General features: G+C 41.3%; 1 protein-coding gene across 5 annotated transcripts in view; it reads right to left on the minus strand.

Moving 5' to 3' along the window:
- PTK2 (protein tyrosine kinase 2) overlaps positions 1–23622 on the minus strand; it is a 189932-nt gene that overhangs the window by 91417 nt on the left and 74893 nt on the right. For all 5 annotated transcript variants that reach the window (XR_007777015.1, XM_050971676.1, XM_050971675.1 and 2 more), the window contains 2 exons: positions 14689–14915; positions 2280–2446 (listed from right to left, as the gene is read on the minus strand). Coding sequence is in view for 4 of the 5 variants with exons in the window: in XM_050971675.1 (XP_050827632.1) it covers positions 2280–2446; positions 14689–14915 (394 nt within the window). In the remaining variant the exon portion in view is untranslated. The remainder of the gene's footprint in view (positions 1–2279; positions 2447–14688; positions 14916–23622) is intronic.

Below are 23622 nucleotides of genomic sequence, written 5' to 3' on the forward strand. Positions count from 1 at the left end.
TGTCAGAGCCACAAACATGGATGTCACCTGGTTACAGGGACCTGCTTTACAAACCCCAACTACAGAGCTAGGAGGTGTCTGCCCTGTGGGGAACAGGCTGCTCCAACACACACAACTCGTTATGTGAACCTCCTGATATTCCTTTTGTGTGACATAACACACCAGTGAAAGGAACAGGTCTCTGGCCCAGGTCAGTTTTGTCAGAGACATGAAGGACAGCAGCTGTGCCTGCTGTTCAAGGCTCAGTATTAACACCAACCCTCATCATTTTGTGTAGCTCTGATTTAAGAGCTCCACATCCTGCGAACCCTGGCTCACCCACCTGGGTGATGGATTTTATCCTGGTAACTTTTGTGTGCAACCTACTGACAATTCATGTAATTTCTAGTACCTAGATAAGTCCAGAAGAATTCCAAGATGTAATTTGTGAATGCTGTGAATACACAAACCTTTAATTTGGATGATAAAAACAAAATAATCACGTGAGGTATTTAGTGGTTTATAAACACTATAGGAAGCTTTTCATTCAAGAACCATTCCAAGACTACTTCCCCTTTAGTAATCTAAATATTTCTACAAGTACTGTCATATGATCTTAGACAGTTTGTGTTTTGGCATTACAAATATGACAGCAGCATTTTGATTATGCACAGCAAATCTCTCTGGGTTTAAAAGGTATGTCAGGCTGCATGTATTTGATAACATACTAAATGACACTTGGAAAGGTATTGAATAATTTACACCTCATCATAGCTCTTTCATGAGCATTTTACACAATTCCTTTCCACAAGCTTCAAAACAATATCAAACTTTGTTTTTAAAACCAATTAAATGTGTTCTGCAATGTGTAGCATGCAAGTTGCATTGCCTTATAAAAAGGGAATTGACACTGGTACACTAGGTAACAATTTCCACAGCATAAATTATTCACATCTCACACACCACTGGATAACACCACTAATCTCAGAAAGGATTCAAGAATTTCCTCCTTTCTAAGGTGTGATTTCACAATATTATCAATGAAAAACTTCTTGTGAGGGAAAATACCTGTGTAGATCACAGGAACAATATAATATAACATACATAAAAGAGAATATGCAACATTCCAGAAACACAGGTTTAAAATATTCTTAATTTCTTTGAATTTGTGGAATTTCTTAAAATCAGAACCCTAAAGAGAATTTATAAACTAAATATTGCCAAATGTGACATCTGCTAGAATATAACAACTCCACTTGTGAGAAATTATGTATAGGGTATTTACAATACTTCTGCAGAAGGTATGTACATCCTTTAAAAGAACCAGCAACTTCAGCACACTTGTGGTTATGAACATAAACCACAGAAATAGAAGCATGACACCCCTGTAGTGAACAAGTAAGCACTGTAACCTATCCCTGGTTTGATCTCTATTTGATTTATTGGTATTTTACAGCTCCCCATTTTCTCTAGCAGACAACTGGATCTTTCTGCAAATAAACTTTAGTTTCCTCTTGTCTTTCTACCAAAAAAGTGGAGAGAGTTTCCTTCCCTCCTGTCCTGAGTGGGTATCACCAGCTTACCCTCCTAAAAAGCTAAAGAAACTTAGGTTATGCCACTTCTTTTAATCAACTAGCCAGCTGCATAAAAAACCTCAGCAAATGTACCCAGGCTATGAAAACCCCAAAATTCTGCAGTTATCTTTCTACTGTTCATTGCTCCTGGTATAACTTGCGAAGATCACAGTGAGAAGGAAGGCAGATGTCACTTACTGCTCTGGGTCTCAATATAAGTTAGTTTACCAACTGAGAGATTTTTCAAAAGCAGAGGGATAAAATGATCTTTTACTGCATTTCACTCTTTTCAAATCACATATCTCCTGCTCAGTCTATAAATAAATACAATCAGTATTTAACAATATCCTTTTGGCTTTATTTAAATAACAAGATTTATCCTTTTAAAACTGCAGCCATGTGCTGATACCAAAACTAGGAATACCATTCTTGTCCTTTTAAATATAACAAAACTTGCAGATTCCAGCACAAATGACTAGGAGATTTCTGCTCCTATTTTATGCTTCCTCTATCCCAGGTTTCTCTTCAGTTTGCAGGAAACCCCTTAAAACAACAAAAATCCTTTAAAGCAAAAAAAACATTGCTGACAACTTTTAGTGAGGAGTTTGGTGAGTTTATTTCCCCCATTCCACCAGCTCTATTCCACTACAAGATCTTTCTTAGATATTTTTTACAACAAGGCAGGAAGACTTATATGACTGACATTGAACAGACTTATATTCTTACTTCCATTCTTCTGGAGGGTGGGCTAGTTCAAATTTCTCTCTCACATTGGACACCCCCATGTCCAGGTGTAGCCAGTGAACTTCCTCAGACTGCAGGTGACTGAGCCGTAACCCATAGCAGGCCACATTCTTCACTTTGTGACAGTCCACAATCTTCTGAATTATGCCCTAAAACAGAGAAATACACACTCCTTACAAACAGTAAAATACAATAAATAAATAAATAATTTTTAAATATTACCATGTAATACCCTACAAAAAATACTAAGTAGCATATAGGTAGCAACTTCATTAAAAATACTAAAAATATTGTATTATAAGCTACTCTTTGACAAAACCAATTACAATTACTGAAGTTTTACCAGCACGACCTCAGAAAACATCAGTAAATGTGTTCTATGCATTTCATCAGATTCAGGCCAGTATTTCCTCTATGTAAAACAGAGTAACATAAAAGCAAAAATTTCAAAAGCAGATTTGTGGATGAAAGCAAGATGTATTAGTTCAAAAAGCCCACCAGCAGTCTTTAAAAGTCACTCTCCATCAAGAACCAGAAAATCATCTTGGACTTTCATCCTCTTCAGTGCCCCACCAGCCAGGATTTCATAGGTCACACCACAGCCTTTTGGTTTCCCTCCCCTCCTCCCCAACTTATTTGAGATTCAGCAGAAATCCCTTATAAAACCAGGCATTTAGGAACATTCTCAAACACAACAAATGTGGTTTGCCCTCAGGGAAATTTTTAGAGTTTGAATATCTCTTGCCCAAGAAAGGAACCTTTTACATAAACCTGTAGCAGATTGCCATGTCAGCCATCAGAAAGGTCTGGCATGCAGTAACTAAAAATCAGATGTGTTAGTGGAGCAGGGATGAGCAACCTTTCAGGTGCAGCATGGCAGGCTGTGCTGCTCTCATCCTGATCAGGGAGCCAGCAGGAGCTCTGCTGCCTCCTCACAACCCTGTCCAAGGGAAGCTGTGTCTCTCTGCAAGGCAGCAGATCCCTGCTGCAGGAGCTCAGAGCTCAGCAGGAGCCAGGGCTATGGCTGCTCCCAGACTCTTCTCTCAGGCACTCCCAAGCCTTTGCTTCTGTGCCTGGAATGGTCTGAAACTTTCCTACTGAAAATGCTCACACAGGTACACACACACACACACGCACACATGCATGAAGATGCACAAGTGATTCTTGCTCAGAATTCCAACAAAACATCAGCACATAACCAGTGGAAGTTCCCCAGGAGCCAGAGGTGACCTTCTGGAGTGAGTTGGGTGAGAGGGTTTTCTATAGGATGGTGTTTTCAGCCTGGAGACAAGGAGGATCAGAGGAGCATTTCTGCTCTCTTTAAGTCCCTGACAGGAAGGTGAAGCCAGGTGGGGGTCAGACTCTTCTCCCAGGGAACAAGGGGCAGGATGAGAGGAAATGGCCCCAGGCTGCACCAAGGAAGGTTTAGATTGAGTATTAGGAACAATTTCTTCAGTGAAAGGGTAAAAGCTTTGGAACTGGCTGCCCTGTGAAGTGGTAGAGTCATCATGCCTAGAAAGTGTTCAAAAACCATATGGATGTGGCACTTGAGGACATTGTTTAGTGGTGAACTTGGTCGTGGTGCTGGGCTCATAGTTGGATCTGATGACCTAAGCAGTCTTTCCCAACCTAAATGACTCTGTGATTGCTTCCCAAAATTTCTTGTTTCATAGCCCAAAGAAAATGTTTAAAACCCTGATTCTGCAAATTAAGCGAGCAGAAAACTAACTGCAAAAAGAGAATTAAGAAAGCACTAAATCTGAAGAGAGGGGGAAGATGACACATGTAGGAGTGGAATCATGCTGTTGGTGAGGTGATATCAAGCTGTTAAATCAGCTCACACATCTCCTCAAACTGCAACCTTTAAATAATCTCTCAGAAGCAACACAGTGCACAGAGAAATGTAAAACAAAATTCTTTCGAGCCTACAGGAAGGAAACACAAGCCATGTTTAGTAAGTTCATGGAGACTGAGAAAGAAGAGGTTCCATCAAGCCCAGCAGGACTCTGTGTCTAAGAGCAGCAATGTGAACACCCTCAGAAGCATCTTTTTAGTTCAGAACCTGCAGTGCCCCAAATTTCCCTTGTGTCCCATGCCCTGGGGTTGGACATCCAGTGCAAAGTGAATGGCGAGCCCAGACCTGAAGGAAGATGGACAGCAGCAAAGCAAGCAGGAGGCTTGCAGAGGCTGGTATTGTGTGGGAGGGAAACTTCACAACACTGTGGGCAAATCCAAGCTTTCAAGCAGCTGGCAGCACCACAGACCCACCAGCCACAGCCTGTCCCGACAGCCAGAAGGTGCCTGAGGTGCTGGGAACAAAGGTCTGATGCAAACGAGCAACTCCCTGCAGGCACCTCGGGAAAACAACTCAAGGAGGAAGCAGAGAGGCCACAGATGGGTGCCAGGGATGAGGCAACACCAGGCAAGCACAAGGGAACACTTCCCCCAAGTGCTCTCCTAACCTCAGCCTATTTTTATCCCAGTGGATTTCCCAAGCCAAGCATTGTTTTTGTCATTCATCAGCCTCCAGTGAAACTCTTCCAATTACTCATCCTGTCTCCTCTTAAAGCAGTTCACTTTTTGCAACCTTCCCCAGCAATTCCAAAGGTTTATTACCAGGTCAGTGAACAGGTTTTAAATCTGCATTTAATGTAAATTGTTTAAGTTTGTTTTTGCCTGCATTTGAGGCTCTTTGTATCACAAACTACAAAGGAGAGCAGTTGCCTGTATCCCTGGAAACACTCACCACCACCAAGCACTCTCAGAAGAGACAGAGGCATATTTAACCTCTTCTTCACCCAAAGGACAGGCTCTGCTTAGTTAGTAAAGCCTAACATTTTGGCAGGCAAGCTCTGATCCAAAGGGAATAGTGCCAGCTTTTCTCTATGCAAACAGAAGAGATTCACTCATTTTCATCCCTTCCTGCACCCTGCACAGAGCATGTAGCATGCAGCATTACATTTTTGAAATCCATCCCTCCCCCCATGTCTGACACAGTCAGTTGATAATGAAAATGGAGGCACGTGTTCTCAGATGATAGTTACTCCTGCTGTGATAAGAAATGGCTTTGGAAAGGAAAAAATTATGGTCAAATTATCTATGACCATGAACTACTGAGACAACTGATGCATAAGGCTCAGCTGAAATCATTAGTGCTGACTCAGGAAAGAATCAAGATGGACATCTCAGACCCTCTCCAGTCTTCAGGCTGGGATTTCAATAGGGCTGAAGAAGTCAGGTGTCCTAATTCCCACCAAAACTGAGCAAGATTTTAAGCCTTTTTTGTATCATCAATCAAATCTAAAGCCACCATAGAATCTAAAATAAAAGACAGACATATTTTCTGATTTATATGTGGTAAGGTAGTTGTTGTCAGCCCAAGAAAATAATTAGTAACAATTAATACATGCTGCAACTCAAGGAAAAGCACAAACACTAAGGAGACAGCAGAACAGGTGCACAAGAGGTCAAGTGCAAGTGTTGGAAAATATATTCCAAAAAGCCATGTATTGTCAGGAAGGAAGAAGTGGTGCTTTATATGAAACAAACACATCAAGTGCTTCTCTTTGCTGTGGTTTAGGAAAGCTGCAGAGCTCATTCCAGGTGCTATCAATTCACAGTCTGAACCAAAAACTGGAGAAATAAGGAAACATGGTGATTTAGACACTCAAAATGGCTGGTTTGCAGTCGCCAGTAAAACATCTATTTGCCTATGGACTTTTTTAATAAACCAGAGGCTTTGAATTTTAAAACATTTAGAGCCACACGTTTAGTCCCATCAGGAGAACCCAGCACAGATCAGGGAGCCTCATCCAGCCCCAGGGACTTGCCCAGCCCTGGCTGCTCTTTATAAACATTCCAAGATTAATCCCCAAGGCTTGCACTGGCACTGCATTCAGCATCAGATCAGTGCATGTAACTCCCAGCAGCAGTAAATAACATGTTCAGTCTCCTCAGGTCCTGGGCAAGCTCCACAGATCCAGTGGAGACGCCTGGAGTGTCCAACAAAGCCACTGCCATCACTCCAGGATGGGTGACAGCCTCTGTGCTTTCCACAGTGGCTCTGTGAGGAGCCCTGCCAAAGCAGCCTGATGTTCTGTGTGGCACTGATGAGAATGTTTAATCAGAAGTTTCCAGACAAACAACTTAACTGCTTAACCACTGCACAATAGCAACTACAGCATCCTGCTGAGACATGTCACCACAATCCTTTAGCTGGAAGCACGGCCAAGGAAATCTGAAATCTCTCCAGACTCTACTGCAACCAGCCTTTCAGCTCAGGAAACTCCTCAGATGGATTGCTGAGTGGAAAAAACCAGGTAAGGACCATCAGTTTCAACCTGGACCACAAACTCCTGACCTCAAATCAATCACAGCTAGAAGTACCTGTTGGAGAGGTGACTCCAGCAGAAACCTATTCCAGAATGAGATTTCACTTTGGGAACAGGGGATCCCTACATGAATATAAATTCCTGTGAGGAGTTTTCATGTGTCTGTGAGCAGCTCCCTACAACTGCAAGGCACTCACACAATCATCTGCCACTTGAATGTGGTTTACTGTAATCACGTTGTTTTTAATTAAGTTTCTGAAGCTGACATTTACATTCTGAACATAAAATAGACTAGTACAGCTGAACAAGAGACAGTGGGAAGCCTTCAGAGGAATTTCTTATCAATAACAGGCAAGGGATAGGTGACCTTTCACTCCCTTTACCCCAGAGAGAAGAAGAAAAAAGCTTTTTCTACAAGCAGAAACCTGGATAGCACTCCTTTTTACTCACTTGTCTAAAGAAACACAGATATGCATCACAGCTAATTTAAAAAATAGATTAATATTTGCCCTAAACTAGGAGAATGTGCCCAAAATTAGAATTTACAGTACAGTATATTTAGGAGAATGTTGAAAAATCAAGACAGACCAGAGAAAGGCTGAAAGGCACACAGTACCCTTGGCTCTCCCAGTATGTATCAATAATACTTTGCCTCTGTAAATGAGTGAAAATGAATTGATTGCTTGTAAATTAACAAGACTGATGTGCTACTATGAATAAATTGAAGACATATAATAATATACTCCCAGTGTGACTACAAACCTAATTTCCTTATTTAGTTGGAAGGAGAAAGTTTCTTGCACCAGAAAAAGTCTCTAAGTAGCAACTCTGACATAGGCACAGCGTGCTAATGTTTGTGCAGCACTTCAAATATGTCAAACACTATCAAGTACTGTAACTCCTGATGACAGATTTATATGGGGGGCTTAAATGAAAAACTGAACAAAAGTAAATAGCAAAGGTCTGATGAAAATTAATTTATCATTTCCATACAGGAGAACCCTAGAATGTGCCCACTACACCAAAATCTGGGCTGTCCTCAGATAACACTGTGTCTGACAGTCAAAGCACAAAACCCATATTCCTCTTTTTCTCATTACTGCCCTTCTCCAGCAAGCACATTTGTGTATCATATGATAAACAAGACTGGGAAACTGATGAGGCTGCACAAGAACTCTGCCCCTGAAGCCCAACAAGTTCATACTGAAAGCACAGCCTAAGACAAGCTGTCCTGCTGGCAAGGATCCTGTCACCATTCCAGCACAGACACCTCAGCTCAAGCAACACATCCACCCAAGTGCCTCAGAGCCTTTCATACTCAACCATGCTCAGATCTGTCATCCCAAATACCTCTCCACACCCACACAGAATTCCACAAGGAACCTTCCAAGCACACACTGACAGCACTGACAGAGCAGAGCTGGTACAGCCCTGCTTTCCAGTCTTCTTGGATTAATCAGCACTTTTCTGATCCTACTGCACACTTCCCAAATTAAGGCAATGCTGTTTGAAAAGATGACAATAAATTTAGTTTTCCAGAAGCTTAACATTCAAAGGAGTGTGGGCAGCAGGGCAAGGGAGGGGATTCTGCCCCTCTGTTCCCTCTGGTGAGACCCCACCTGCAAAGCTGCATCCACCTCTGGGGGCCCGGCACAGACGGACATGGAGCTCTTGGAGCCGGTCCAGAGGAGGCCACCAAGACTATGAGAGAGATGGAGCAGCTCCCCATGGAGCCAGGCTGAGAGAGCTGGGGCTGCTAAGCCTGGAGAAGAGAAGCTCCAGGGAGAACTCAGAGCCCCTTCCAGTGCCTAAAGGGGCTCCAAGAGACCTGGAGGGGGACTTTTTGCAAGGGTATGAAGTGGCAGGATACAGGCAAATGGCTTTAAATAGAAAGAGAGTAGGTTTAGGTTAAATATTATGAAGAAGTTTTTTTTACAATGAGGGGGTAAAACACTGGACCAGGCTGCCCAGAGATGTGGTGGATGCCCCATCCCCAGAAACACTCAAGGCCAGGTTAGACTGGGCTCTGGGCAACCTGATCTAGTTGAGAATGTCCCTGGCTGTTGCAGCAGGGCTGGAATAGACAACCTTTGAATGTCCTTTCTAACCCAGATATTCCTGTGATTCTGTATTTCACTACTCCCTATCCTCAGATGCTCTGGCAAAGTCTAAGAGCCCCCTTGGATCCAGTTTTTGTACAGTTAAAACACTGATGCAGGACATTGACTTAAAGCCATCTGCAGATCTATATTTTTCAGAAAAATGTCAAAGGACTATTGAGATTAGGTTTAAAATGTTATTTTGCATGTGTGTCTCATCTAAGGGTATCAAGAGTATTTTGCACAAATAAAACAGGCATTCCAAAGCTCAAGAGTACTTTTGTCTTAGTATACTGATTATCACTGTACCATACACTTTTTTGTTTACATTTCAAGATTCATAATTTTAAATTCTTGCTACCTTTCCCAGGTTCTCGGAAGGGAGGCACCTACAAAATAACCATACAACCATGCCTTGTTATCTGGTACAATTCATGCAGGCACACAGTAGAGAAAAGGTAGGAAAAAAAGGTCAATCACACCAATTTTCTAGCTCTTATGCTAGACCAGGAATGATTTTATACATTTTTTACACACATCCATTTGATGTTTGAATCGCTGCGCTCCAGTCTGCTTCTATACATCAAATAATTCCACTGCCTCAAAGCACATATATCACTGTACACACACAGAAATGAGATTTGAATATGAACCATTGCTGTAAAGAGCTGACTTCACCAAAAATACTAATCCAGCTTTGACTCCTGCCAGCACTCACAGCCTCCTTCCACAGAGCTTTGTGTGACCAAGCTGCTCCCCCATTACTAAATCTAGTAAGAATCTATTTAAATCTAGTAGGAATCTATTTTAAAAAAGAAAGAAACCCAGTAGATAAAAAACTCATCCAATTAATATATTTGCATTTCCTTTACATATTGCAGTAGACACACCAGGGCAGCTCCACCCCATGACCATTCTCCTACAACTCTTCAAGCTTCTGGCTTGGGATGAACTGAGCAGCAATAAAGCACATCTGGCCATTCTACAGCTGAGGAGCAGTGAGTCCAACTACTGGCTACCTGTCAGTAGTCGGGATCAGTATTGTGTAGCCCAGATCTGCTCCAGAGTAACCACAGCAATATCTGGCACCTTTTGCCCAGATACTGGCTCTCAATAACACAGGTTTGAAAAAGGAGGAAACTTGGAGGTGAGCGGGTGGAATCACAACTGGAACTGAGGTTGGACTGACAAGCCTCTTGCCCTTTTGCAGAACAGGCAATATCCTTTTCTTGGGAAATGCTTGGAAGCCAGGAATGCTGCTGAGGATGGCAAGGAATGTTCATCAATAAGGCTTTAATACTCTGTCCCCTCGTGGTGCAGTAGCAGCACAGTGCCAGCATAAACAGGCATTTCCTTTCTCCCCCCAGCCTTCTCAGCTGTGTCAGTCTGCAAGACAATGCAGCTAACAAGATTACAGAACTGATCTGGATTTAAAACAACAGCAAAACAATCATTCATTTAAACTTGGATTGAGTTTGCCAAAACAGTCACACCACCTATGCCAGCACAGTTATGGTGGCAGCATGAGAAAACAAACAGCAAGAAGGAAGCTGGCCCAGCTGCCAGCTGAAACACGTGTTCACCAGGACAGCATCTGAACTGCAGACCTTTGCACTACAGGATCCTCCCATTCCTCCACCACAAACTGGATCTCCACTCCAACTCGCTGCTCTCTTGCACCAAGAGGTGAAAGTACAGCATGGATTGAATGGGAGAGGCAAACAGGAAAGCAGATGGAACACATAGGAACACAGGAGCACAGCTCAATTAACTGCTTCAGTGAAGACCCAGCTGAATGTACTTCAGCCCTTCCCCTAAAGCATTCAGCTTAGGGAACAGACCAGAATACACAACCTTCCAACCTGCACACATGCCTTCTACCTGGGAGGAGCAGGCTTTTGCAGGTAGACAGGGAAGCTGATGAATTTGCTCTGGTCTTTTTGCAAATGGGATGAGATGTAGCCAGTGCTCCTTGCATTTAGTTTGTTGTTGGTTTTGGGTTTGTTAGATAATATCCTTCCCCTTAGGTAAGGATGTACTTGTTAAATTCAGCTTTTTGAGTTCTTATTCTGTCAACATTAAGGAAGCTGACATTTCAAGGTGCTATTGCATAGGAAAGTAAGAAAAGGACATTTGAATTGTGAACAGGTTAAGAGAACCCCAAACATTATTTGTTTAAGGGCTCTAACCATGCTTCTCCCCAACTACAAAAATAAGGACCAATCTGACAGGATAAAAGTTTTAATGCTATCTCTAGCCAGCTTAGGTTTTAGACAGTATACCAAAATTGGAAGGAATAAAACCTTTCTGATGATCAAGGTGTGCCACATGGCTGGCAATAACCTGGTGTGAGAAACCAGTGTATTAACCTGTGTAACAACCTTTGTGGTTGTTATTTCCACATAAAAAATGGCTTTACTTCTCACAACTACTAGCTAAGAATCAAGGACAAGCTTTAAAGGCTGTAAGTTTTTAAAAAGGTGTAATTGATGCAAGCTGGGCACCTCTGGGACAGAAAAGGAGACTGTACAGAGGACCTGAACTTCACCAAAAGTCACCTTTAAGGACTCACACAACCTTTCCCAATGACCATTTTCTAAAAATCCCAGATCTTCTCTACCCACTCCATCTGCTACATGCATTGCAGTCTTTCTTTCCTTTTTCCTCAATTATGAATACAATTCTGCTTCAACCACATCTGAAAACACAGGCGATTTTCTCATAAGTGCTGATCAAGACTCATGGCAGTGTTTACTTTCAGGGTGCACTTGAGACCAAAAATTCCAACTCAGCAACACCCACCTCCTCACATGCCACACCTGAGGCTGTGAGCAGGGCAGAGAATGCCCTGCATTCTCTCCAAGGCTGAAGCCTGGAAATCCCTTTGTGCACAAGCACCTAGACACCACATCCAAACAAGCCATACCAAGATAAACAAGGAAGATAAACAACTTTTCTTTCCCTGGCAAATGTTTGGCTGTGTCTACATACACATTCACAGGAAGAGACCACTGTTTGCACATTCATAAAAGCCTTTTCTTTCTTTTGGAAATGAAGCATGTCTTTAGTGTAACACCAAAGAAAAAGAGGGTAATGAGAGCATGCCAGTTCTTTGAAATCCAAGAAAGCAGTTCCCAGAATTGGGAAGCTGCTCTTGAATCCACTGCAGGGCACAGCCTTCATCCTTCTGAGGAAACAGCAGCTTTTGAGGGACTAAATCAATCCAGAATAAGCAGAGGTCCACAGCTCAAAATTCTCATCAAAGCAAAGCCTACATGTAGCCACACTGCTGTCTTGGTGAAAGATATTTTAAAACAAACAGCAAGGAAATCACAGCCCAGCCTTTTAAGGGACTCCTACAGAAAGCTGATTTCTCTTCATATGAGCTTAACCACCTGATTTTTAATGAAAAGTGTTTCCCTCCATGACCAAGGAATTTTGTAGAAGGTATAAAGCTAAATCACTGTTTCTACTCTACACTCTAGGATATTGTATCTTCTTTTTATTCCTTTTTTTTTTTTTTTTTTTTTGAGAGGAAAAGGCTTTTTTATCACTGCTTTGACTGTCAAACACACCCTTCATTAACAAAGGCAAACTGCACTTTGTTAGAGACAGATGATGTTAGGAACCACAGATCGGGAAAGAAAATTCCAACTTTACTTTCCCTGGGTACATTCCATAAAGTCCTCTGGCTTTAGCAGCAGAAACACCTTTAATTGGATCATCTGGAGATTTCTGACCAAGTCTGACTCCTAACACTGGGAATGTACCCCAATACTGGAAATGTTCCCCAGCTATCACCAGCAGCTGTGCTGACAAGGCAGTAGCCTTGGAAGACCTTGTTTCTTTTTCCTTTTCATTGCAGAGCTGTCTCAAAGACATTCACCTTTGAATATTCCTTCAGAGCTCCTTGGAAACAAACCCAGCTCCAGTCTCCTCCCTCAGGCTGTAATTCAGGAGAAATGGCAGAGTCTCCTCCACAAAAGGAGGCATAAAAACCTTACAGGCTATTTTAATCTTAAATTATTCAGCTTGGTTGAACAGCAGTCATTCCAATGGAATGTAGGCTTGTACTCCAACAAGGGTTTACTGTTTCTAAAATAAATGTCATGGTAATACATCAGTGCTAGACCTTTACTACCTGCACATTCACATTCAACAGTCACTGTCCCAGTTGAACAAAATAACAAAAGAAGGACATTTGCTAAAAGAAGGAAGTTTAACAGCTACCCATCAGAACAATACAAAAATCCCATTCTTTTTGGAAACATCCATCCAATTACATGTAAAAATTAAAAATTAAGGCAAGCATCAAGTAACTGCTACATGCTTGTTCTTTTGATCCCGCTTTTATAAAAAAATGGCATATTCTGGCTTTCAAAAACAATATATAACTGCCAACTGAACTCAGCACTGAATTTCTTAGCAACTCCAAGTATCCTTAAAGTCCATAACCACAGGTATTCCTGAGCTGGAAAAAAACAGATTTAATATCTGCTTTTGTTTTCCAGGGTCTTACATACTTCTCTGGAAAGACAGTCTCCACTTCAAGTACTACATTAAGAGCCCTGGACATTTATCCACAGAAGAGGTTTGCAAGGTTAAAAACGTACTGAGACATAGTTTTCCTCCTCTTGTACCAAGTAATGCACTTTATGAAACAAATCAATCAGATTAAAGATAGCTTAAGTCAGGGAGAAAAAACGTTTCAAGTGGCACCCAAAAAAACTTTACTCCATGTAAAGAAATGTAAGCAATTAATGATAATGATTTCTGCTGCTGAACCTCTGATCTGTCCACTCACCACACTATCCCCACACACAGACAGGAGCTTATTGAATTGACAAGAGACAGATTTTCTGATCATCACCAATGAAAATCCCTGGATTTCACAGGTCTGTGTTCAAGATCACAAGACCTCCTTCACTGAGGAATCCTCTTGGGCCTTTGCACATGCAGCCATGCTAGGAAATAAACAGTGGGAAAGGGAGATAAGCATTCAAAACTCTTCATGTTTTTTTATTAACTTCATTTTCTCTTGCACAAAGGAAACTTATTAGAGGACAGAAGGAGAAAACAAGTCTTCTTCACTCCATGACATCTCTCTCTCTCCAGCAAAATCATCTTTGCAGTGGAATTTGAAGAACTGTTGGAAGGAAAGAGCAGATGGGGACCTGCTTCAACAGCAAGTACCTCACAGCAGAAAACAACCCCACACACCACCTACCACCCTGCAAGATTCTGCTCTAGGAGAATAATTAAAAAACAAGCAAACCACAAAAACATTTGATATGCTAAACTAGGCTTAGTTACAGTTTAAGTACCACAAAACCTCAAAAATTTAAAGGATAAATGCAGTAAAGATCTCAGCATTAGAGAAGATATAAGTTCATAATAAAGTGTTCTCATGCATATATAACATTTCCACAGAACTCTTAAGATTACAGATACTTATTCTTTATGAAGTCACAACTTTTGGGTTTTTTCCACAGATGAATTGAAGGACAATACAGTAAAAACAGGAGCAGCAAGTGACTAGCAGGGGGAGAGGATGGACAGACTGTCTGGGGGGGGAGAAAAGGGTCTCTTCAGAGCTCCATTTTCCCCTACTACAGGGGAAGTTTCCAAACAGTATTTCTTTTCCTAAGTGATGTACACATTATATTTAAACATTTTAAGCACATAAATACGCACATCTTACAATTAAATACATTAGTTTCTTATTTTTTCTTTACAACATGCAAAATGTCATTTCATGTCACTTTCATCCCTGCCTCGAGGTGTCACACAGGTTGGTACCACTTAAAGTTCCTGAATTTATGCAAAATATACAATGGGTCAAGATTATTTTAAAACAAACCATGCAACTTTTGTGTTTGTTTGCTTCCAGATTTTTGCCTCCCATTTTTGAAGATAACACTTCACCTAAGGATGGCATAAGAATGCTGCAAAGGGACTCACTCGGACATCAGTGGCGTCTCCATGCCGGATAATGCTGGCCCACATGGTCGGCTCACTGTTGGTTTCAAAGTAGTGGAAAACCTTCAGGACTCGTTCCATGGCCCCTGGGGATCGTTCCATCCCAGTACTGAGGTGAGTCTTTGCACCTGAACTTGGGGTGTGATTCAAGTTTGGGTCAAGGTAAGCTGCTGCCATGGTTTTGCTGGATGCTAGGTATCTGTCATATTCTAGGGAAAGGGAAAAAAAGAAAGAAATTAATTTTAGTTATGCATGAATCTTATACTTCTTCATACAAGGCATTTACCAGAAAACCATGAAGATTCACTTCCTTTTTGGAAAGCAACTAAAATATTTATGTATCTACAAACATAAAAACCTACTGGGGTGACTACCAGAGAAACTGGTAGTTTCTCTGATAGTTTCTCCAAAGCCCCTTGGAGCGAGTGATTTGAACTTGAACACCACAGTTATTTACAGAAGTGGTATCTTCAGCAAAACCTCTTCCATTTGTTTCCCAGTGACTTAACCCTGGTCTCTGACAAAGCCTTCAACACCAAATACCAGCTTTCAGTTCAAACAGTTTTCATCCTTATAATCCTCCAAGTCTGGTCCTACAACAAGCCTCTAAAGAGGCATAAGGAAACCCCAGCACTGAACTGGAGGCTCTCCACTAAGAAGCCACACACCAACACCAGGCTCTCCTGTTTCAAGGCTAAAACAATGGAATCTTCACTCCTTTTGTGTTGGTTTGGGAACCAGTGGCACACAAACCCACCCAGATTGAAGTTCATTATTCAGTGAGGAACCATTTAGATTACAGCTCTCCCCCGCCTCAGCAATTCCTGAACAAGTAGCTAAGTTTTATTTTCCACCAGCCTGATTTCAAAGTCTGATGGCAAAAGGCACAGACCGTGGTATGAGTCTGCATGTCAAAGGAGAAAGAAGAAAATTGCCTCTTGGCTACTGCTCCTAATTAGTCAGCCACAAGCAGATGGTGTCTGAGAAATCAATGCAGTCCAAGAGAAAAAGAGCAAAGAGCACCTCCTCCCTGCTGCCAGGCTAGAGCATCATTCCAGTATGCTGGCTGCAGAGAGCAAAGGACTGCAGGGCTCTGCTCCAGGCCTTGGACAAGTGCACAGAACTTTCCCTACCTCCTCCTCACAGTGAGGCAGTTCTGAAAATGTGAAGTTAAAAATAAACTAAACTTGATCTTTTTGGCATAGTGCTCTGACCGCCTTGCTGGTAGAAAACTGAACGCCTGAGCCCTGGTTTACTCACTGAGAGGCACAAGAGAGACCCCAGCTTCCAGCTGAGCTCCTGTAATGCCTGGCTGCCCCTCAGAGCTTCAGTCATCATGACCCTGCCACCTGCCACGGGGCTCTGCTGACCTCCCCAAAAAACTGGCTCAGAAAACGATTGGGGGGGAAAAAAAATCAAACCAAAAACCCAGGTGATTTGGTTTTCAGCACTGGCTTAGTTCCATGCCTGGAGCTCTGAAAAGGAAGAGAAGCAGCAGTGATCAGGATGAGGGAGAGCATCTCCCCTCCAGCAGCAGCTGTGATAACACCAGCCACGGTCAAAACACACCATGAGCTCAGCTAACAGGAATTAGCACCAGCAAAATCAAGGCTTGAAATCTTCAGATTGTAGATAACATTTGTGAGGCTAAAACCTGACTGGAAGTATTAAGCATCTATGAAATCCAGACCCACCAGATAGAGAAGAAACAAGAGCCCATCTGGGCAGGATGTCTTTACCTCTTGAATAAATGGTTGAATTGCATTCATCCCAGGGAAAGATAGGAACTTACACTGGACAGACAGAAGGCCTCTAATGTCCTGCCCTCAAGGAAGATGGTAAGAGAAGCCAAGGAGAAGCTTCTCCCAACACTCCCCCAGTGTCTGACCCTTGAGGGACTTCCCCCACCTGCCAGAGTTTCCTATCTCTGTGAAAACTCAAGGAACCACTACAGCTTCATTGTTCCTCTTTTCTGGCCATCAATACAAATGAATTAAGCCAACCTTAGACCCACATTAAAGCCTCTCCTCCTCTTCACCTCTCACAAGAACAGACACAGATCTGGAAACGACAGCAGCCCCTCAAGGAGCCCATGAGCTGTTTTTACACAAACATTGCCTTTAAAGCTGAAACAAGCACCAAAATCTCCCCTCTAGCACACTAACACCAAGACAAGACTATACAAGCTCCAAACTGCAGGACTCCTTTCCTGTAAGGTTAAAATAGCCATTGCTAAACCCCAAAGGTCTGCAGGGTAGGGAGTTTCACCAGGACAAATTCAGGCAGATGAAGCCCATCTTCCAAATGTTGGGAATGAAATTGCACTCTTCAGGCTCAGACAAGGCCACTGACCTTGTGCAGGATGCTCTACATCCTTCAGAACAAACCACTCTACCTCCAGGTCACCGGTGAAACTGCTGAGCTTTATTTAAAGTTTACATAAGCAGACAGCAGGGAGAATTGCCACAACACAAAGCAAAAATGAGTCATTTCTTCACAGAGAATCAGAAGAATGCCTGCTTTAGTATTATATTAATTCACCACACTCCAGCCCCTTAATACACACATTCATCAGGTTTTATGTGGCTGAAGAACAGCTATCGAGGGAGAAAAGCTATCGGGAAACACCAAACCAAGCATTTAGATGTCTAGCCATAGGCTTAAATATGGACAATCCCCATCCCTTGGGAGCAGAAAACAGAAAAACAATGCAAGACTCCAGTACCTACACACTGAAGTGCTCTTACAAGGTGTCATTTCAGTGGACAGGCAAAACACTATTATAATGTTTCCATACTCATCAAAATGTGGAATTAGACATCAGACTGACAGTACTGGGTACGGGGTCAGTTTTCACAAGGTTATATTTCACAGAGGTTTTTCGAAGTAAAACAACCCTATCCACAAAATTAGAATAGCAGTTTTCCTTCAGAATTTGATCATCACTGGTTCCTTACAACTTCTTTTAAAAAGCCCTAGGTTTACTCTATAAAGCACCAAAGCAGCAATAAATCTGATAGCTCCAGGTATAGAAACACATGCCATATCTCCGGTTATGGACCTATTAACATTCCCATTAAAACCAGCCCCTGGGTTTAAGCTTGTAATGTGACTGTAAAACTCTGCCCCAGGCCAAAACTTTGTAAAACACAGCTGCTGTTAAACAACTATTTTACAAGAGCTGCCGGGTTGTTTTACAATACAAAGAAAGCTCAGATAACAACACCACGATGCTTATTTGGGCTGTTCTAAATTCAAACCAGACTGGTGAGTAATGCTGCAATTACACATCTTGGTTTAAATGAGCAGCTTTAATCCTCTTAGTATTAAATAGACAGGTAGTGTGTGCTACCATGGGCCAGAAACAAGCTACAGTCAACTAAAAGAAGGCAGATTTAGATTTCATAAAAATCAGAAATTTTGGACAGAGCAACCTGGTCTAGTGGAAGGAGCTCTTGCTCATGGAAGGGAAGCTGGAACTAGAGGATCTTCAAGGTCTCTCCCAGCCAAAACCATTCCATAACTCTATGACTTAATTCTCCTATATTTTATTGGATATTGTGGTATAAAAAGCTAATGGTCTAAAGTCAAGCATGGTCAAATTTCTTTGTATGCAAGGCTCTGTGCCAGCATCCCTTAGAGCTTCCAAGAGGAAAGACTATTGTTCTCCCAGTGCTTGCACTTCAGAGAAATCCCTGTGCCTTCTCAGTAATGTCAAGGACTACTCCAAGACTGGGGGAGGAGCAAAGCAAACCAGCCCTGGCCTGGTGATACTGAGTGGGTCTGTTGAGATGCTGCTGTTGTACCCAGACTACAACACAAGACAGTTTCCTTTACTGTGGTGGGAGTACCTGAGATTTAGGCAAGTTGAATCTGCCTAGAAGTCACTTCCTCTCAATGTGACTCTCCTGACACGTTCCCACATTCGCTGACAATATCAGAAACAAAGTCAGTGTTATGACTTCCAGTAGCACAATCAAAGTTCTAAGTCACGTTTCACTATGAGCTTTGAGTACTCAGAAATTAAATCATTTCCACTAATGAGACAGTCAAAAGTCATTAAAAAATATTTAAATCAATTAACTGCAAATTGGTTAATAAAGTGATAGTAGAGTCATCTCATAAGGAAAATGGTTTCAATGCAAATAATGTCTGCAACATCAGCAGTTTGATAATAAAAAATAATTTAAAAAAAAAACAACACTTTCTCCTATTAGTGTTGGCTGATGGCCAACAATGCAGAGCTAACAAGTTCACATTACAAGGAACCAAGCTGTAATTATTCACATTATTCACATTGTGACTCCACGTTGTCCTTTGTAGATACCATGAAATCTTATTATTCTTGAACCTCCACATTCTGATCCCCCTCTAAGGCTTGAAGGCACTGACATCTATGAGCTAAAGCCCCTTCCAGGTAGCATTTCTGCAAAATAGCTTGGTCCATCTAAATTCAAACCTATACAAATCTGAAAGAATCTATTGCTAATAATAATAAAGAATATAATAATAATAATTATAAAATCTAAAATAATAAAGATAACAAAATCTATAGTAATAATAAAATCTATTAGAAGAATTAAGAATCTATAAAAAATACAGTTAAGATTCAGAGTTCATTTCATTCTCTGGTCCTGGTGTAATAATCCTTCTGCAAGATTTAAAATACTTTCAAATATTACTTATTTATTAAAGTAAATAAAAGATTAGATTTAGATTGCTTGCACCTTTGACAAACAACGCTGCTTTACTGGACAGACTGACTGGACAGCAGCGTTCCAGAGGACCTGGATGTCTTGGTGGACAACAAGCCAACCACAAGTCAGCAAAATGTCCTTGCAACCACCAGGCTCCTGGGCTTTGTTACAATCCTGACAAGAGAGACATGGACATTATGGAGACAGTCCAATGAAGGACCACAAAAACAGGTCAGGAATTTGTCTGTCATACAAGGAAAGGCTCAGAGAAATGGGATGGTTTGACCTGGGGAAAAAAGCTCAGGGGGATCTTCCAAATGTGTATAAATACCAGTAAAGATGGAGCCAGACTGCTCCCACCTGTGCCCAGTGAGGACATGAAGCAATGGGCATGAAGGGACAAAACAGGAATTCCCATTTTAAGTATTAAGAGAAAGTTTTTGCACTACACAGGTGGCTGAACACTGCAACAGGTTGCCCAGAGATTGTGAAATTTCCATCTGTGGATATTCAAATCACAGCTGGACACAGTCCTGAGCAACCTGCTGTAGGCTGACCCTGCTCTGAGCAGAGGCAGAGGAGGATAAATCTCCACAGGTGCCTTGCAACACCTGGAATTTTGTTACTTGGTGATAAAAACTAAATTAAGGATTTATTTCACACTCTAAAATCATAAAACTATCCAAAATACATATCACATCAGAGAGTAAACATCTTGTGCATTTCAAGCTCAATCCATTTTCACAGCTTGTATTAAATCCTGCTGGAACTCACCTTGCAATTATTAACTTGACTATCTCAACCTCACAGACAGGAAAGGTGTAAAGTACAATTTTAACTACCATCCCCATGACAAAGCCTGCATTTTTGGAGCCTGTGTTGAGAGTCAGCACATTGCTGACTTTTAGTATTCCCATCACCTGATACAAACACATCCACACCACAGCAGAGAAGCAGCAAACATGCCAGGTGTGTGACAAGTCCTTTTTGCATTTCCTTGATGTCAACATCTTGTTCCATATTTAAGGATGAAACCTGGAGAAAACCATTAGGTTTGTGATTTCAAATGAGGGACGGATGCAGAAAGAAAGGAGAAGGGCTATTTTTTTCCTTTTATCATCACTTTAGCCTTCAAAGACATCCAGTAATTTCAGCTATTTCCATAAGTCATGTTGGAATGTCCCTGTTTGTTCCCTGCTGAGTTTATTTTTCTTGTACTTCTTCTTTCAGCTAATGCTGATGTTCAAAAGCAGAAGAAAAAAGGAGCAATCCTTTGTTCCACTTTACCCTGCCTTTCAGCTATGTTCACTGGTTTTGGTAATATTTGCTATGACTACATCCAAGAACACATTTATTTATTTTTTTATTTATTTCTCTTGCTGCCTCTTTTTAATCCCTTCCTGGTCACTGCTTTCTCCCTACTCCTCCAAATATATGTATTTTTAGGCGCAGTACTTGTAGTCAAAAGCATTGATCAAGGCTCTCAGGTCAAAGTATAAAGCCAGACACATTAAAACAATTTTAAAATCAAGTTCTTAGTACCTACTTTGGCTTATATCATCTCACCAAGTACTTCACTGTATCAGTATGAAATGGAAAAACAGTACTGGCAATACCATTTTTTTCCCCTCAGGGAATACTGCCTGAACAGTTACTAAATCTATGTCTCAATACAGCTGAAAGTTAATACAGACCAAAGTCAAAACAAGTATAGCAATACAGATTGCCAATATGGGAACATTTATTTCAATTATAATAATGTTTTAGGAGATTAAATGTTCAAGGGAGCATGAAGGAGGAATTCAGACACAGCGTGAACTACAAGACCCACATGAAGTGAAGCAGTATGACAATCCTGGGCCTGTGAATGTAAGACAAGTATAACTCACTAAAAATCAATAATAAATAGAGTATAAATTAATTAATGTATCACCTAAGTTAAATGAAACCATAGCATATTCCCTGTACAGCTGCTGTGGTTAAAGGCTGCTGAAGAACTCAGAGTGGATTTTGCTGAGTGCCAAAGAATTTTGAACTCAGAGTGCATTTTGCTGAGTGCTGTTTACTGGGGTAGCTGCACCTTGGGATGACAGGATTGAGAAGGTTTCAGGGACAGAACAACTGTTAAATATTTGTCCTGTCAAGCAGCAATGTTCCAAATGTCCCAAGAAGTCTTGTACTCCTCCACCCTGCATTTAAAACACCACCCATGCTTCTCACTAAAAATCCCACAGGATTAAGTCCTAATGTACCTTTAAATACTCAGTTTAACCCAATTTTATTGTAACATTACATAATCTGTGCTATCAGCAATTCCCTTTGGAGTTAGCACCGTTTTCTATTTTTAATATTAAAAAATTAAATAGAGAGGAAACATCAGTTGTGTTGGGAATACAAGAAAATCAATGTCTGTACAAGCTTTAATTAGAACACAGTATCCAGTTAGATACTTGCCTAATTTCTCAACAGCACTCTGAACTTTCACTGTGCTCCCTTGGCACCACTGAAATTCAAATAAACACTAATCTCCCCTTGCATTTTCTGTTCCTTGCTTCTAGCAAGCTCTAGAGAATTAGAGGGGTGAAGTTTTATTTCAAAAGGCACCAGAGAAATGAGCAAGTAAAAACTGTGCAATTTTAAAATAAAGGTTTAAATTAATTTCTGTGTATTTTGCAGCTGCACTACTTGCTGGCAGCAGCCCTTCCTACGAAAATTGAAATAAGAGACTGAAGGAAGCTGTGTGAATTCAAATAATCTTTTCTAACACTCCTGTCTGAAACACTGCTCCAAGGAGGATCCACATAGCCCAGCTCTTCTTCCAAACACCTTTAGAAGCAAATACAAGCAGGAAGAGTTTCCTGTCCTTCTAGAATAGTAAAAACTAATGAGAATTGGTGATGATGATGATGCAAGGGTGTCTCTCTGAAATTAAAAACCAGAAGTCCCTGAAACTAGAGGCAGCAGAGGAGGGCAATGAGGTATCCCAGCTACACACTGTCAAGGCTTAACACATTTGGCTTTGGCAACCATTCGATTTTACCTGGGATTTCCTGGTTTTTTATTACTGAATGACACCATCCCAGTCTATAATTCAAAATGTTCCAACTACCTTTTAATGTTTAACCCCCTTTAATAATTTTAACTGTCAGATAAAAGGCACTTAAGTGCTCAGAAGGAACAGCATGACAACAGCCTCGCTGTTGCTGGCAGGGCAATGGCCTCTTACAAAATTCAATGACCTGTAAAAAGTTTTCCTTAGGCCTATTCTGGCTCAGGTGCTTTTCAAAGCCTCTGGTATATAGGCAGAAATGAAGAAAACCATGATTCTTTACTCTGTACTCTGGCTAAGTCAAGCTAGAAGCAAATAAACATACACTGTATGGACCACTTCAAGATTTTTATTAAAAATAAAACAAAACCCAACAAAACATAACAAAGCCTTAAAAAGGCAATTTTAAAAGCTATTTAGAACACCTCATTCACTCCAAACACATCATCAGGGACCTCTTCAGAGTTCTGGAGTCAGCACCAATGATTCCATACTGCTTTGTATCAGAACAATTTATGGATTCCCCAGCAGTGCTTTCATCCCAGGTGGATGCTCCTGATGTGCTGTGCAGGGCTGAATCCAAACCCAGGACTCACCACCTCACTGCAGCTGGAATTGTCCCTTGGACAGGGTCCCTTGTTCCCACTCTCTCTCCAGAAAAATAGGGACTTCTGTGCTGTGCACTGCCCAGCTGAGGGAAGGGCATTCAGTGATTTTGCTCTTTTCAATCCTGATGAAGATCTGAGGTTTCTGGTGGGGTTTTCCAGTGAATGCATCATTAAATCTCTGAATAGAATCATCAACACTGAACAGCTCTGAAAATTGGCAACATCCAAGAAAACATCTTTGGTGTCCACTCAAAGCATTTTTCAGTCTTTTACCTTCAATCTATACTAACACAGGGCTACTGAACCCTTCTATAGATTAATTAAAGCATGTCTAATATACCACAGGTCCTGAAGTTTGACATTTATGCGATACTGAGAAATAAGGAATTCACAATTTTAAGGAAAAGCTCTCACTTAACTCGATTACAATATAAAGTGGGTTCAGAATGTGTGTTTTGGGGGTTTCCTCAAATGCACTAAACAGAGAGGAGTCAGACTACAGCTTACCAAAAAAGGGATGTTAGAAAAACTAATTCATTTTTCCTAGAACCATCTCCACTAC

The sequence above is a fragment of the Serinus canaria genome, chromosome 2 (assembly GCF_022539315.1).
Source record: "Serinus canaria isolate serCan28SL12 chromosome 2, serCan2020, whole genome shotgun sequence".
Classification (NCBI taxonomy): Eukaryota; Metazoa; Chordata; class Aves; order Passeriformes; family Fringillidae; genus Serinus; species Serinus canaria.